This window comes from Zootoca vivipara, chromosome 15 (assembly GCF_963506605.1).
Source record: "Zootoca vivipara chromosome 15, rZooViv1.1, whole genome shotgun sequence".
Taxonomy (NCBI): Eukaryota; Metazoa; Chordata; class Lepidosauria; order Squamata; family Lacertidae; genus Zootoca; species Zootoca vivipara.
Window position 1 is genome coordinate 16,340,766 of NC_083290.1, and position 14,965 is coordinate 16,355,730.

At 49.3% G+C, this 14,965-nt stretch overlaps 1 protein-coding gene across 1 annotated transcript in view; it reads right to left on the reverse strand.

Moving 5' to 3' along the window:
* MLXIPL (MLX interacting protein like) overlaps positions 1–8,993 on the reverse strand; it is a 50,431-nt gene extending 41,438 nt beyond the window's left edge. The window contains exon 1 of the mRNA XM_035139401.2: positions 8,341–8,993. Coding sequence (XP_034995292.2) covers positions 8,341–8,816 — 476 coding nt within the window. The 5' untranslated portion in view covers positions 8,817–8,993. The remainder of the gene's footprint in view (positions 1–8,340) is intronic.
* Positions 8,994–14,965: the final 5,972 nt, after the last annotated feature.

Genomic DNA, 14,965 nt, shown 5'->3' on the forward strand with positions numbered 1-14,965 from the left:
GTTGCATTGGAGACTGGGGGCTGGGGTCTTGCTTGAATATGTTACAGAGCATCTCTGGTACCAGAACAATTGTGTGGTCATCAAAGGAGCTGGGATCCTCACCCACCAACATCATTTTATTATACTATACTATATTCTACATATATATATATATATACTATATTCAGCAGAGAATTGTGTCCTTTTGTTGCTCACTCCCACCCTTTGCAAACAGAATTTTATTCCCATGAAGGAGAAAAGCATGTTTTCTTTGAAGAATAGCTATGATGATAAACACAATAAGGAAGTCTATGCAGAGGACTGGATAAACTACTTGGAGGTGTTAAAAATACACTGTAAAGTAGAGCTACCAAAGTTCAGTCGAGTGATGGTCTTTCCTTATTGGATAAATTGGGGGTGCAAAAACAGCATTCTGATAGTGTAGGATTAAGGCTCTTGGGCAGGCACCCAATCTTAAGATAAGGATTGCCACATTTTAAGAAAGACAAGATTTTAGTTCCTTCAATAGTAGCATGGAAAATAAGCATTATGGTAACCCTTCTATCACAGTGATGGAAGGATGGAAATACTATATATTCTCCTGCTTCAGAACCATTAAAAGAAGAGAAGTCTCGACCTGCATGGAATATGGTTTCTCTAAGTCTGAAACCATCTTTGTGAGGATCAAGAGCAGGCCTTTAGATTCTACAGGAATCAAATTTTAACAGTGTACACTTCTTTTGAAGAGCATGGTCCAGGGGGCTTCTGCCGGTGGCTCTCTTACTCAGATGTGGGCCCTCAGCAGATACATGATCATGTGACACCAGCCCTTGAAGTTGTTAATTTATTATTCTTTTTTTACTATAATAGGACGTTATAAGATAAAGCAGACATCCCCAAACTTCAGCCCTCCAGATGTTTTGTACTACAATCCCCATCATCCCTGATCATTGGTCCTGTTAGCTAGGGATCATGGGAGTTGTAGGCAAAACATCTGGAGGGCCGCAGTTTGGGGATGCCTAAAATAAAGTAATGATATGTTGTTACAGCTGGAAACAAAATTTCTTTATATTTTCGCTTGTATAAAATGATTAAAAACTTTAACTTCGCTTCAAAATGCGAGTTTTCGGCTTTTTTTTTAGTGTATTTCAAACAGATCTCAATTTACCAAGCTAAACATCAACCAATCATAAAAATAATTGCAGATTTGGATTCCTCATGTGCAATAACATATTTTTAGAACCCCTCATTGAGCAAATTAAAAAAAAAAAGTCCTTCAATGACACTCCCTAATGCCCAGGTAACCTCACACTGAAAGATGGAACCACTTTACATTGAACAATAATGCATGCAATTAATATGACATGCTGAAGAATGAGAAGAATAGAATTATAGAGTTGGAAGGGATCCTCAAGGATCATCAAATCAAACTCCTTGCGATGCAATGCAGGAATCACAGCTCGAGAATTCCTGACTGGTGGTCATCCAACCTCCGCTTTAAAACCCCCAAGGAAAGAGAGCCCACCACTTTACAAGGGTGCCCATTCCACTGTCAAACTGCTCTTACTGACAGGAATTTCTTCCTAATGTTTAGTCGGAATCTCCTTTCTTGCCGTTTAAATCCATTGGTTCCGGTCAAAGTCAGAAAAGGCATTCTTATTTTCTTGGGCAATTGGGAAGTTCCCATCATACGATATTGTTAAATCTGTTTTAAACGTGCTTAGGTGAGCTTATTTCTGTTTTTTGCTCAGATACAAATCCACAGTATGACCACATTTGGAATACTGCGTGCTGTTCTGGTCGCCTCGCCTCAAAAAGGATATTGCAGAGTTGGAAAGGGTTCTGGAAAAGGCCACCAAAATTACTCACAGGAAGCAGCAAACGGCCACCAACTTGCATAGCTTCCTATGGCTGTCCTAAGGATTTAGTGAGGTAACTGAAGCAATTTGCACAGCGTCGGCTGCATCCTGCCCTGCCAGGCAAAAGAAAAGGAAGAAAAGCACTCTGCACATGCTCTCTTGCTTTGGAAAGGATGAACAGGGCTGAGGCCTGACCAGCCAAGCCTGCCATCCCAGGTTAAGGAGCCTGTCTGTACTCTGTCATCTGCTGGGAATTTGGACTCTTGCAGGGCAAACATGTTAAGCCGGTGACAAGCAGGCGAGTCAACCAATGGGGAGGCAGCAGCTCCCGGCGTCGGGCCAACCGCCCCAGGGGCCAAGGCTACCCAGCTGTTGGGAAGCCAAGGGTTGCCACAGTGCAGACTCTCCCCTTTAAAGGGGACAGCACACTGAAGCACCCTGGCTGCAGGGCCACAGAGCCTGCTGCTCTGGAATTGGCGCTGGAAAGGGAGACAGTCGGAAGTCTCAGGTCTGCCACAGAGAGGCAGTGTGGTGCATTGGTTAGAGCAATGGTTCCCAAAGTGGGTGGTGGGATGCTAAAGGGGTGCTAGGGGGCAAGGGGGTGGCAGGGGGTCCTGGAGGTGCAAACGCCGATCACTGGATCAAGTTCATCCATTTTGTTAAATTCATTAAATGAGATCATTTTAATTGGATTTTGAACAAATGTGCAATTACAGTAATTGTTCCTGTTTTGAATTTTATTGTGTTGTTATTTTCCTTAGCGGGCCGTGCAAGCCACTCTTCTGAATTAGGCTTTTTATAGGGTTGAGTAGGGGGCACTAAGGAGTAGGAGTTTATGGGACCAAGGAGACAATGGCCCGAAAAAGTTTGAGAACCACTGAGTTAAGAGTGTCAGAGTAGGATTTAGGTGACCCGCGTTTGAATCCCTGCTCAGCCACGAAGCTCATTGGGTGTGGGCCAGACACAGTGTCTCTCAGTCTAACCTACCTCACAGGGTTGTTGTGAGGATAATGTGGAGAGGAGGAGAACCTTGGAGTAAAGTTCCTTGGGATGTAAACATGATAAATACATTTTTAAAAGGAGATTGCAACCAAGGCAGCATTTCAAGATTCTCAAATAGGTATTTGTGCATATGCAGCCCAAATCGGCTCTGATGTGCATTCACTACTTCGCATTCGCCAAAGAGAGTTATCGGGAAGAGCATTGGGGGTGGGGGAGAGTCCAAGAAATCCCAGTGGGATTTCACACTCCCTGCCAAGCAGGATGCAGAAATCCTTCTGGTTCGCAGACAGAGCAAAAACTTATATCTTTATTTGCTCATTGAAGTTTAGCACTCGGAAAACACCCTTTGCCCCACATGTCTGGGACAGCATCTGGGTGACAAGCGACAGGGAGAAGGGAGGGTAGGGAGGCTACAGAGGTGGCCCCATTCTTGGTGGGGAGGGACACAGCAGATCTGGGCTGCCCCAGAGACGCATACATAGCGGGGGCAAAAAGGGACAACAGCATCAGCTGTAAAAAGGAAGAGTCATGAAAATGGGTGTTTTGCCCTGCTCAGGATGTCGCAGTGACGTAAAATCACAGAACTGTAGAGTTGGGAGGGATCCTGAGGGTCATCTAGTCCAACCCCCTGCAATGCAGGAATCTTTTGCCCAATGTGGGGCTCGAACCCACAACCCTGAGAGTCAAACGCTCTGCTGACTGAGCTCCCCAGTCAGATCTGGCCCACACATCATGGAACAGCCAAGCAGAGCCATTCAGGAGATCTGAGATATCCAAACCCCAGGGCTCACAGCTTCTCATGCAGAGGTTCCAAGGATGAGCCAAGAAAGGCAAATATCCTTAGCTATGATTCCTGCATTGTGGGGGGTTGAGCTAGATGACCCTTGGGGTTCCTTCCACTCTACAATTATATGTGTCTTTGCAAGGGCAGGGAATGTCCCCTGCCTGAAACCCCCAGAGAGCTGCTGCCAGTCAGTGTGGGCAACACTGAGCTCACTGGACAGCTGGGTCCGACTCAGTAGAAGGCAGTTTCCTATGTTCCTAAACAGCCCTCAGTTGGGAATCAAGAGGACTAGGATCTTAGCTCAGCAGCAGAGCGCCTGGTTTCCTTGCAGAAAGTCTTCTCATGAGGCCCCAAACACTGTCAGGATTGCACTCAGGCTAAAAGGCTCTCAGCTCAGTTCACACTCAAAGGCAAGACTCTTGCAGGAAACAAGAAGCAGGAAAGCCAATTTCCTTCCAAATTCGTGCTTGGTCAGATCTTGCAGTGTAGTTCTCCAGCCACACAATGTGTATAAAATCACACATATTAGGGCAAAGGGTGAATAAAAACCATGCAACTATCAGGAGGAAACAACATATTAAAATTGCATCGTAATAAAGATTGCTTTGCAAATGTATCTCTCTCTCACTTGGGGGAAATTGTGTACACGTATACATGCCTAAGGAGAAATTCACACAAAAACACCAGTGCACTTTCACGGGGACTTAAATTCAGATCTCCACATTTCCGCAGCTGTTTTCAATATCTTGAGGTGGAGTTGGGGAAGAAATGAGAAACTGGGGGGAAGCAAAACAGACGGATTCGGCAATGTCTATTTACCATTTATCACATTTATACCGCCAAGGATCTCAAAACAGTGTCCATGGCTCCCCCATTTTATCCTCACAACAACCCTGTGAGGTAGGTTTGGCTGAGAGGAAGTGACTGGCCCAAGGTCACCCAGTGAGCTCCATGGCCGAGTGGGGATTAGGACCCTGCTCTCCCAGGTCTTAGTCCGACACTCTAAGCTCTACCCCACCCTGGATCTCTGCATCGCTGCATTGTTGAGTGCTACTAGCCATCATCACAACCTCTGCTGGAAATGAAGGCCATTCAGTTAAAGTATTCCCTGAGTGAACCTCTCAGCACCAATCTGAGTTTTAGTGTATGGAGTGGGAGAGGTCATTTCCCTTCTGTCCCTCCCCTCTATGGCAGTTCTTAGAAAAACAAACAGCAAATGCATTTTTCCCATGTGTGTACGCGTGTCACAGCTCAGTTGTTCTGTCAAAGCAGACACCAAAAAAGGCCGTTTGCGGGGTAGACGGCTGAACACCACGGGGGCCCCTTTCCCGTGTTCCTATTGACCGGATCTGCCTGCGCTTGGACTACCCTGCTGGTCAAAGTAAACAGGACTTCAGCACAGCATGTCCAAAAGTCCATGGAAGACTTGCCATTGTCCTCCCACCCACCTCGTTCTACAGCAGGCAGGTCTGTGCTAGCACAACACCCCAGTTGCTTCAGCAAGCTAGGCCCATTGAGGACTCTGAATTGCATATTTTCAGACCCTCCAAGTGTCCCTATTTTCCAGGAACGTCCCAGTTTCTGATTTGATCCCGGAACGTCTTGCTTAGGATGTCCCTATTTTCACTGGAGAAATGTTGGAGGGTATGGAGTTATCCGACCCCTGAGCCGTCTGAAGTTTTCAGGGAAGTTTTCAAAAAAATTGTGTAATGTTTTATTATGTTTTTATAGATGTTGGAAGCTGCCCAGAGTGGCTGGGTCAACCCAGTAAGATGTGTGGGATATAAACAGTAAAATTATCATTATGGAATGGGATGTCCCTATTTTCATCAGAGAAATGTTGGAGGGTATGTATTTTTGCATGGCCTGGAGAAAGTAGATCTAGTTCTTCTCCCTCTCTCCTAACACTACAACATTTCTCTGATGAAAATAGGGATGTTCTATTCAGCAGCAACAACAACAACTTTATTACAGTGGTACCTCGACTTACGAATGTTTTGAGTTACGAACAGAGTTCCGTCCGCCATTTTGGGTGTGGTTTAGATAGGATTTTTTCGACTTACGATTTTTTTAAAAAAAATTCCCCATTGGCTTCGACTTACGAATTTTTTGACTTATGAAGGTCCGTTCGGAACGGATTAAATTCGTAAGTCGAGGTATCACTGTATTTATATCCCACCCATCTGACTGGGTTTCCCCAGCCATTCTGGGCAGCTTCTAACATATATAAAAACATAACAAAACAATATACAGTGGTCCCTCGACTTACGAACTTAATCCGTTCCGAATGCACATTCGTAGGTCGAAAAATTCGGAAGACGAAACGCAGTTTCCCATAGGAAAAAAAATATTCGGAAAAATTTGTGTCGAAAAAACCGCATGTAAAAATTCATTAAGTGGAGGAAACCGCATTTAAAGCCGCCAACAGCTTCCGTTCGGATGTAGAAAAATTCGTAAGCGTGCGGCCATTTGTCCTGTTCGTAAGTTGAAACCTACGGATGTCGAGTAATTTGTAAGTTGAGGGACCACTGTACATTTAAAAAAACTTCCCCGTATAAGGCTGCCTTCTGGTGTCTTCTAAAGGTTGTATCTCCTTGGCTTGAGGGTCTTATAACTCCATACCCTCCAACATTTCTCCAGTGCCCTAGCAGGCTGGGCTGATGTTCTTGTGGAGTAGCAGTGCAATACCACAGCAGCAACCAAGGCAGTGGCGTAGTGTGGAGGGGCAGACGGCAAGACTTAGGTGGTGGCAGTACCCCATCCTGAGGACACGCACACATGCATGTCCTACTCCTGCTCCTCAGTTCCACCCAGCAGCAGCAGCAGCAACAACAACGCATGGAAAAGCCGGTTAGGGGGCACAATATGTGCCTTAGGGAGCACAATACCTAGGCCTGTGTGCCGGCAACCCACACGATGCCACTGAGCCAAGGGCCTTCCTGGCCAACCCTGACAAGTGATAACAGGCAACAAAAATGTTTCAAAAGCACCATTTTTAAGATACAGGTCAAATGTTCCCTGGCCATGTCACAAGGGCTGGAGACACGAGGATGGCTTATGAAGTACCCACTAATCTAGATGCGGGGAACCTTTGTTCCTCCAAAGTTTCCTGAACTGTTGTAGCTCAGCGCTCTCTGGAGGGCCAAAGTCCCACCCAAACCCTAAGGATTTCCAAAACCCTAGCCGTTTCGACAAAAGCAGCAAAGGGACGAAATCTAAGGCTCGTGCATTTCAGCTGGCGCTGGTGCCTAGCCTTGATATGAGTCAGGGAAGCAGAGAGCTCAGCCCCTAACTCTGTGTCTGAAAGAAGAGAGGCTTTCTGTCCCTAACAGCGGTCATGTGGCAGAGAGTTCCATATGCTAATTGTGTGAAGTAGTCCTTTGGGAGTTCCCAGAGGAATCTTGCTGCCCCCTGCTGGAGACAGGCCACAGGTGGGGGTTGAAGAGTGGTGATGGGCTCCAATACAAGTTTGCTCTCAAGACCAGAGATGGACTCACTCGGGAGGTGGACTCTCCTTTGCTGGATGTTTTCAAGAAGAGGTTGGATGGCCATCCCTTGGGGATTCTTCAGCTGTGGCTCCTTCATTGCAGGGGGTTGGATTAGATGGATTTGGAGTCCCTTCCAAATCTACAGTTCTGTGATTCTACTATTCACCCTCCCACCCCCACCCCATAGCTTTCAACTCTACAAGGAAGCTCATCCATGTTATAAAATCATTTAGAGCTCCGTCATCTGTACAGCCTAAACTTTCCCCTAGTTTGGGATTTGGGGGATTTCGGGAGAGTGAGAGAGAAAAGCAAGCTTGGCTAACAGTGCAAGATGTAGGACAGTGAGAACATTTACCAGTAAGAGCTATTGGCATACAGGGGCCCCAACTCTGCAATTAATCTGTGCCTGCCCTCCCAGGACGTGAAAAGCCCCATAAGAATATAAGAAGCGCCTAGCTGCATCAGGTCAGTGGCCCATCTAGTCCAGCATCCTGCTCTCACAGTGGCCAACCAGATGCCCCCAAGGGAAGGCTGCAAGCAGGACCTGAGCCCAAGAGCCCTCTCCCCTCCTCTGGTTTCCAGCAACTGGTATTCAGAAGCACTGCAGCCTCTGATCATAGAGGCAGAGCTTAGCCATCATGGCGAATAGTCATGGATAGCCCTCTCCTCCTCCACAAATCCGTCTAATCCCCTATTAAAGCCATCCAGGTTGGTGGCCTTCACTGCCTCTTGTGGGAGGGAGTTCCATAGTTTAACTAAAGTATCGTTTCTGAGCAGTTCCCTCTCCTGAGCGATGGAGAAACCCGAAAGAACGTAAGAAGAGCCTGCTGGATCAGGCCAAAGGGGGGCAATCCTGTCCACCATTCTGTTCTGACAGTGGCCTACCAGTAACCTTTCAGAAACGCAGCAGGGGCTCAGTCTGTACAGCATGCGACTCTTAATCTCAGGGTTACAGGTTTGAGCCCCGCGTCTGGCCAAAGGATTCCTGCAATGCAGGGGGTTAGACTAGGTGACTCTCGTTGTGGTCCCATCTACAATTCTATGGAACTACATGTTTGAAACCAGCAAACAGCATTCAAACACAAGAGCCCTCTTTCCTGTGGTTTCCAGGAATTTCCTCCAGCCTCAGATATTCCTGAAGACGAGCCAATGAGTAGATGGCCAACCCAGTTGCACCCCAGACCTGTCAAGAAACAGACTTGGCCGCCAGTAGCCACCCGAGACTCACCTGTAGGCCAGGCTCATGCACTCAAAGAGCCGGGTGAGGGTGGGGTCGATGCTTGGAGGGGCAGGGGATTCCTGCTCCGCCTGATGGTGGCGCCGGCGAGGCCCCACATCGCTGTGCGGAGATGACACCATGAAATGTCCGCTGTGGATGACCTGAGAGCAGGTGGGGTAGCCCGCCCCGGGCCTAGTGCCGCTGGGGGCTGAGCTGTCGGAATCGGAATCCGAGTCATCTCTGGGTCCCATCTGCGGTTCAAGGTAGAGTCCAGAAGAGCCCGGCTGGAGGGATGCCATGGGGAGGGGCAAAAGGCCAGCTGGCCCAGAGGGCCCCTTGCAAGCAGCCTCTGCAGTCCAAGCTGGTGCCCCAGGTGGGCACCTGGTGACGATGGCACACCTTAGTTGGCAAACAGGTGAAGAGCCCCACCTCTTGCTCCCTCTCCTGCTGCTGCCACCTGCTCTCACCTCCTGTGGCGGCTGCATTTATAGAGCAGCCCGGTTGGCTCCACCTCCTGGTGGGTGGGCACAAAAAAAGCTGGGAGGGGGAGTTAACCCCTCGTGAGCTCCATGCATTCAGAAACGGACAACCGGGAAGAGGCAACTTTCAAAAAGAGTCACCTGAAACTCCAGCTAAGTTTGCCAGCTTCTGAACTGCAAAGGCGTCCGGCCCTTTGGTCTTCTGCCACGATCGGGTGATATGGCACAGCAAGAAAACCGTCCCAGTCACTTTATTGCTTCAGTTGCTGTATATGTGGGGGGGGGCAGGGACACCCCTCTACACGCACACACAGAGACAGCTGCTGCCAATGAGCTACTCAAACAGGGTTTGTTTGCCTTGGCTGAGAGTATGTGCAGGAGAGGGAATTATACCCAGTGTTTACCCACTGCTAATGTACTCCCCTTCCCAGAGTTCCCAGCGAGCAAACACCGATTAAAGGACAAAAATAAGCAGGAGGAGAGCGAACCGGGTGCAGCGCAGCGTGAATGGACATGAAAAGCTGCTCCCCACCTCCAGGAAACAGCGGAAAGAGCGAGCAAGGGGGCTCTTGCAGTCTTTGTGGCGTGGGGGGGGGGGAAGGAGGCCACAGATGGTGCCTGTGTGTTTGAGCACCCACAGAGGAAAAAAGGCACCCAAGCAGATTCATAGGAGGACCATAAGTACACAAGGAGAGCAAAACCTCCAACATTTCTCGGATGAAAATAGGGACACCCCATTGCCTATTTTGATAATTTTACTATTTAAACCCCACACATAATAAAATATTAAACACTGGGGGGGGGGGGCGCAACACCTTCCCTATACAGGATTCCCTTCAGACGGCTCGGGGTTCAGATAACTCCATACCCTCCAACATTTCTCCAATGAAAATACAGTGGTACCTCGGGTTAAGAACTTAATTCGTTCTGGAAGTCCGTTCTTAACCTGAAACTGTTCTTAACCTGAGGTACTACTTTAGCTAATGGGGCCTCCCTCTGGCCGCGCCACTGCGGCGCAATTTCTTTGCTCATCCTGAAGTAAAGTTCTTAACCTGAGGTACTATTTCTGGGTTAGCGGAGTCTGTGCTGTCAACAATTTGTAGTTGCCTTCCCCAACCTGGTGGCCTCCAGCTGTTTTGGACCACAACTCCCACCAGCCCCCTGGTCATCACGGGGGCACCAAAGATGGGGAAGGCTGCTTGGAAAGCATATGTGAAATTGACAAATCTCCACAAAAACAAGAGGAAGTGATGGTGGATGAAAGCCAGCAAGGCATCTTTGTCAATTACCCTGGGCTTCTGGACTCAGTACTGAGATGGAGAGATGGTTCATTTCAACTAAGGGCTTATCCACTTGTCCTAATGCTCTGCCCACCACCACCTGAGAAAACCACTCTTTAGTGCTTAGTCGGACCAAACAGCAATTCAGGTTTCCTCCAGATTAATGTTTGCTCCAATTTAGCACTAAAGAGCAGGTTTTCCCTGGGAAAGGAGAGGGACAAGGCGGGGGGAGTTTGGAAAGCACGGAAGAAGCAGAAGTGCCACAAGCATATCCTTTTTCAGAAGGAAGGAAGGAGGCAACATGAACGTTAAAAACATCTACAAGGACATACAAGACAATTGCATCTTATGCAGGGGTTCGGTCCCAAGGGTTCCATGTTTACACAAAAATCACATCCAGGCAGCGACCATTTTGCACGGGTTAAAATTAATGCATGAATGCCAACATGCGAGTCGTTTTGGACACAGAAGAGGGCAGAATAGAGGCGGAACGAGGTGGAATGGGCTTATGTGTACCCCTCTGACATGTGTGGGTGCCACAAATGTGACCCACACCCACCAGGTGGATCAGGCATATGTATAACTTTTTAGTTCTCTGCCTTGCTTGCTGGGCAAGGCTCACTCAGCACGCTGGCTCTGGGGTGCTCACGTGCGATCTCACGGGAACTCAGACGGTCCCACAGTATCTCACAAGAGCATCCTAGAGCTGCTGGGCGAGCGGCCCTTGGCCCTCTTGCAAGGTGGAGAGCTTAAAAGCTCTTTTCGTGACAGGTAACGCCAAACGCATCCAGCACAGAAATAGCTTTCAAGCTCTCCGCCTTGCTTGGATTTCACTTGTGTGATTTCAACCAGCTTGCCTTCAATTGCATTTGGTTGAATTTGCTCAAGTTACACGCGTGTAAGGTGTGGTCGTTCCTGTACTACTTGGCAACAGTCACCGAAACTCACCCACTTGCTGGGACCACCAGGTTTAGAAATAGGATGTGGGTCACCACCAATATCTGCAATCCAGGGCAAGAATGCTGCCCCACAAGGCTGGCGGCGCTGACAAATACTCTGCAATAAGGAGCAGAAGCAAGAAGACATAAATCTCCAGCAGGGCAACACCGGTGCTGTTAAGTCTGCAAAAACAACAAGGTCTTGTGGCATCCTAAAGACTACGTCAGTGCTCATATTAGTGGCCTAAAATGCAGCGAGGTCATCCTTGTGCCGTTTCAAGTCACATTTGCACGAGGAGGGGTGCAAGGAAGTCTTTGACCGATCCACATTGCCTGTTTGATTTCCCCACACCTGCATACACACCCACACCCCGGAACTCCTGTTCAGAAAAAGAAATCATATGAGCATATGCAATAGCCGTCTCAAATGGGCACACACCTCAGCTTAACAGGGGCATGACAGTGTCTTACGTTTTCAAATTGGGTGGAAGCTGATTTGAGGGAAGACACAACAAACTGCAGCATTTCTCTAGAAAGTACAAAATAGCTAAGAATTGGGAGTACACATTTTCGAACGCCAGCAGCAGAAGCGTGTTGCAGCCGGAGGAAATGGTGAGATATACACAGCCTAATGCGTTTAGGGTGGATTTGCACAGGGAAAGCTAACAGAGGGCCCTTCAGATGCTCCAAGACTACAACTCCCAGCAGCCCATGTGGCCAATGGCCAGAGATAATGGGCGTAGTAGTAGTCACAGCAACATCTGGAGGGCACCATGTTACCTACCCCTGGGCTCTGCTGTTGTGGGGCAGAATTCTGACATAGTAGACCCTGGGGGCCTCCTCTGGCCCTGATGGCTGCTGGGAGTTGCAACAACATTTGAGGGGGCCACAGGCTTCCCACCCCTGATCTTAGGATCCCCAACTGTGAAGAGCTCATCAGGGATTGAACCCAGGTTCCTTCTGCATGCAGTATGGAGCCTCCATATAGCGATCAATGCCTGGCACTAATAAGACCTCTCCTCCCTCCTAGAATTTGTCATTTCAAAGCAGTGCACAGCTGTGGAACTCCCTCCCACAGGAGGCAGTGATGGCCACCAACCTAGATGGCTTTAAAAGAGGATTAGAGGAATTCGTGGAGGAGGAAAGGGCCATGGATGACTATGAGCCGTGGAGGCAGTGATGCTTCTGAAAACCAGTTGCTGAAAACCACAGGAGGGGAGAGGGCTCTTGTGCTCGGGTCCTACTTGTGGGTTTCCCATTGGGGCATCTGGGTGGCCACTGTGAGAGCAGAATGCTGGACTCGATGGGCCCCTTTGACCTGATCCACCGGAGCTCTTCTTCAGTTATTTCCTGCTCTGAGTAGGGCTAGGTGTGGGATACAGCCCTCTGAAACCAGAGCCCTGCTCGACGTCTCTCAATTTATGTGCATGCAGTAGAAGGCTCACTATGCTTCTAGTCGCTGTTGTGGACCAATTCGCTCTGCCCCCCCCCCATGGGGAAACAGGATCAGGGGGCTAGGGGAAGGGGGCTCCGCCTCCTTCCTCAGCTGTGTCTTGCAGCAGCCTTTAAAGAGGATTGGACAAATTGATTGAGGAGACTCAGAGCACACTCAGAGGCAGCAATGCTTCTGAATACCACAGAAGCGGAGGAGGGCTCTTGGGCTCGGGTCCTGCTTGGGGGTTTCCCACAGGCATCTGGCTGGCCCCTGTGAGAACAGGATGCTGCACTGGATGGGCTTGATCCAGCATACGCTTCTTCTTCCGGTCTCATGTTCAGGTCATTGTGTGGGCCAGCTGTCATCGCCACACCTCGTGGTTCACGGATGCCTGAACCAATTATGAGCTATTTCCTTTCTGCCTGTCCTAAGACTCTGCTGATGTGTCACCGGGAGGATGGATCGGGGGGAGGGGGGTGGCATGTGGGCCCTGGCAGAGAATGGCGACAGATGGCAAGTGGAGGCACAAAGGAGCCTCTGCAGAGGGGAGGGGGCAGCCCTCTGGAGCAGCTGGGGGGGCAGTGGAGAACCAAAGGGAGCCCTCTTTTGTCAGGCAAGTGCCCTGTCACACAGGTGAGGGCAAGCACAGAAGAGGCCTCCTCCAGCAGGCTCCAGGGCTATCATTATGGGTGGTGTTGCCATGGCGCCCCGTGGAAACAGACCCCCCCCTCCGTAAGGCACCGGGGTTGCGTCAGCAGGACGCACAGTGGCTGACTTGGCAAAAGACCAGGCTTGAAAATGCACCCCCTGGCACTGCCCTATCACCCCTCCACTCCATCCCCACGTCTCCTAAGCAAGCCAGGTGGGAAATCAGAATATACGGTTTGAAGCCAGCTGCTTCGGGAATTTCACCTGCAGATCATAGAATCATTTAACTCTAGAGTTGGAAGGGACCCCGAAGGTCTTCCTAATGTTTAGTCAGAATCTCCTTCCTTGTAACTTGAACCCACTGCTTCAGGTCCTACCTAGCCAATAGAGCAGGGGAACACAAGCTTGCTCCATCTTTCCTGGGATAGACCTTCAGATGGCTATAGATGGTTGAATAGGGCATACTGTAGGGTGGATTTAGAGCAGGTAGGGCCTGCCAGGTGACTCCATTTATCCCGCGAGACCGTTTGGGGGCAAGCCACACCCACCTGCTACACACCTCACATTGTATATGACACCAGGTGGGGGGGCATGTAAAGGAAAAACGGGGCTTTGCAGGCACTGCTGACCCTTGCAAAATGCTTGACAAATGGCTGGTTGAGCCAGCTCTTTAAGCTATCTCCCTCTCCCTACACCCCCAGTCAGCTTGGAAATGCATCAATCACCTGATGCCATTACAGCATCAGATGATTTGATAGGTGACCAGGACCACCCACCTGTCAAAGTGGGGTCCCGCCTACCTGTCCAATTTGGCCCAGGGCATTGGTGGGGGGAGAGAAAGGTCTGGCACTACATCTGCCCATTCTGCATCTGTAAGAAATCAATATTTCAGAGTGGCAGCACCTACAGTTGGGAAGCTACCCTTGCAGGGTTGTTGTGAAGGAGGAAGAAATGAGGACTGCAAAACATTAAGAACACGGGAAGAATGGTAGTAAATTAATAATTCGTGGAGGAGAGGGCGATCAATGGATACTAGCCAGGGCTGCTCAGCTCTGCCTCCACAGCCAGAGGCAGCGAGGAGACTACAGGAGGGGAGAAGGCTCTTGGGCTCAAGTCCTGCTTACAAGTTTCCCACAAGCATCTGGTTGGCCACTGCAAGGACAGGATGCTGGACTAAATGGGCCATTGGCCTGATCCAGCAGGTTTTTCTTATATTCTTAAACTAATAAATACAGTAGTTAGATTATCCGCACAGATTCTGCAGGGCATGCTGCTGTACTCTCGGCGACCAGCAGGTGGCAGAACACCAGAGCACATCTTGCTACGGTAGTTGTTCCAGAGACACCGCCGTCTCCCTTCATGCTCTTTGGGGACCTAGATCAGGGAGCACCATCCCTAGGATTCTTGCACTCATGGCAACATGCATGGAAACGAGTCAGGTTATGGGTTGCCAATTTCTCGACCAGCCATTGCCGCTGTGTCTTTCAACTGTGGCTTGGTGTGGGTAAACGCCAGCCCTGGGGTGCTCTTTACCTCTGGTCAGTTGGCAGCCATGGCTGGGCAGCAACCTCATTTTGTGTCCCCGCAAACACCTCTCTGTATTTGGCCTTTGACTATGATGATCCAAACAATGCATTCAGTTTCCCATTCCAGAAATCCCAGCACTCGGCTTCTGAGCCTGTGCAGAGTTGTTGTTGTTGTTGTTTTATCAGAGGGGAACAGGCTTGTTTTGCAAAGGCAGTTCCTAATGGTGGGGGTGTAAACAGGGCATTGTGGCCAGCGACTGAGACTGGCCAAGGTGGTAGGGAGTGGGGAGACTTAAAGATGGAAGCTATTGCTTCTGATCTGACCAGG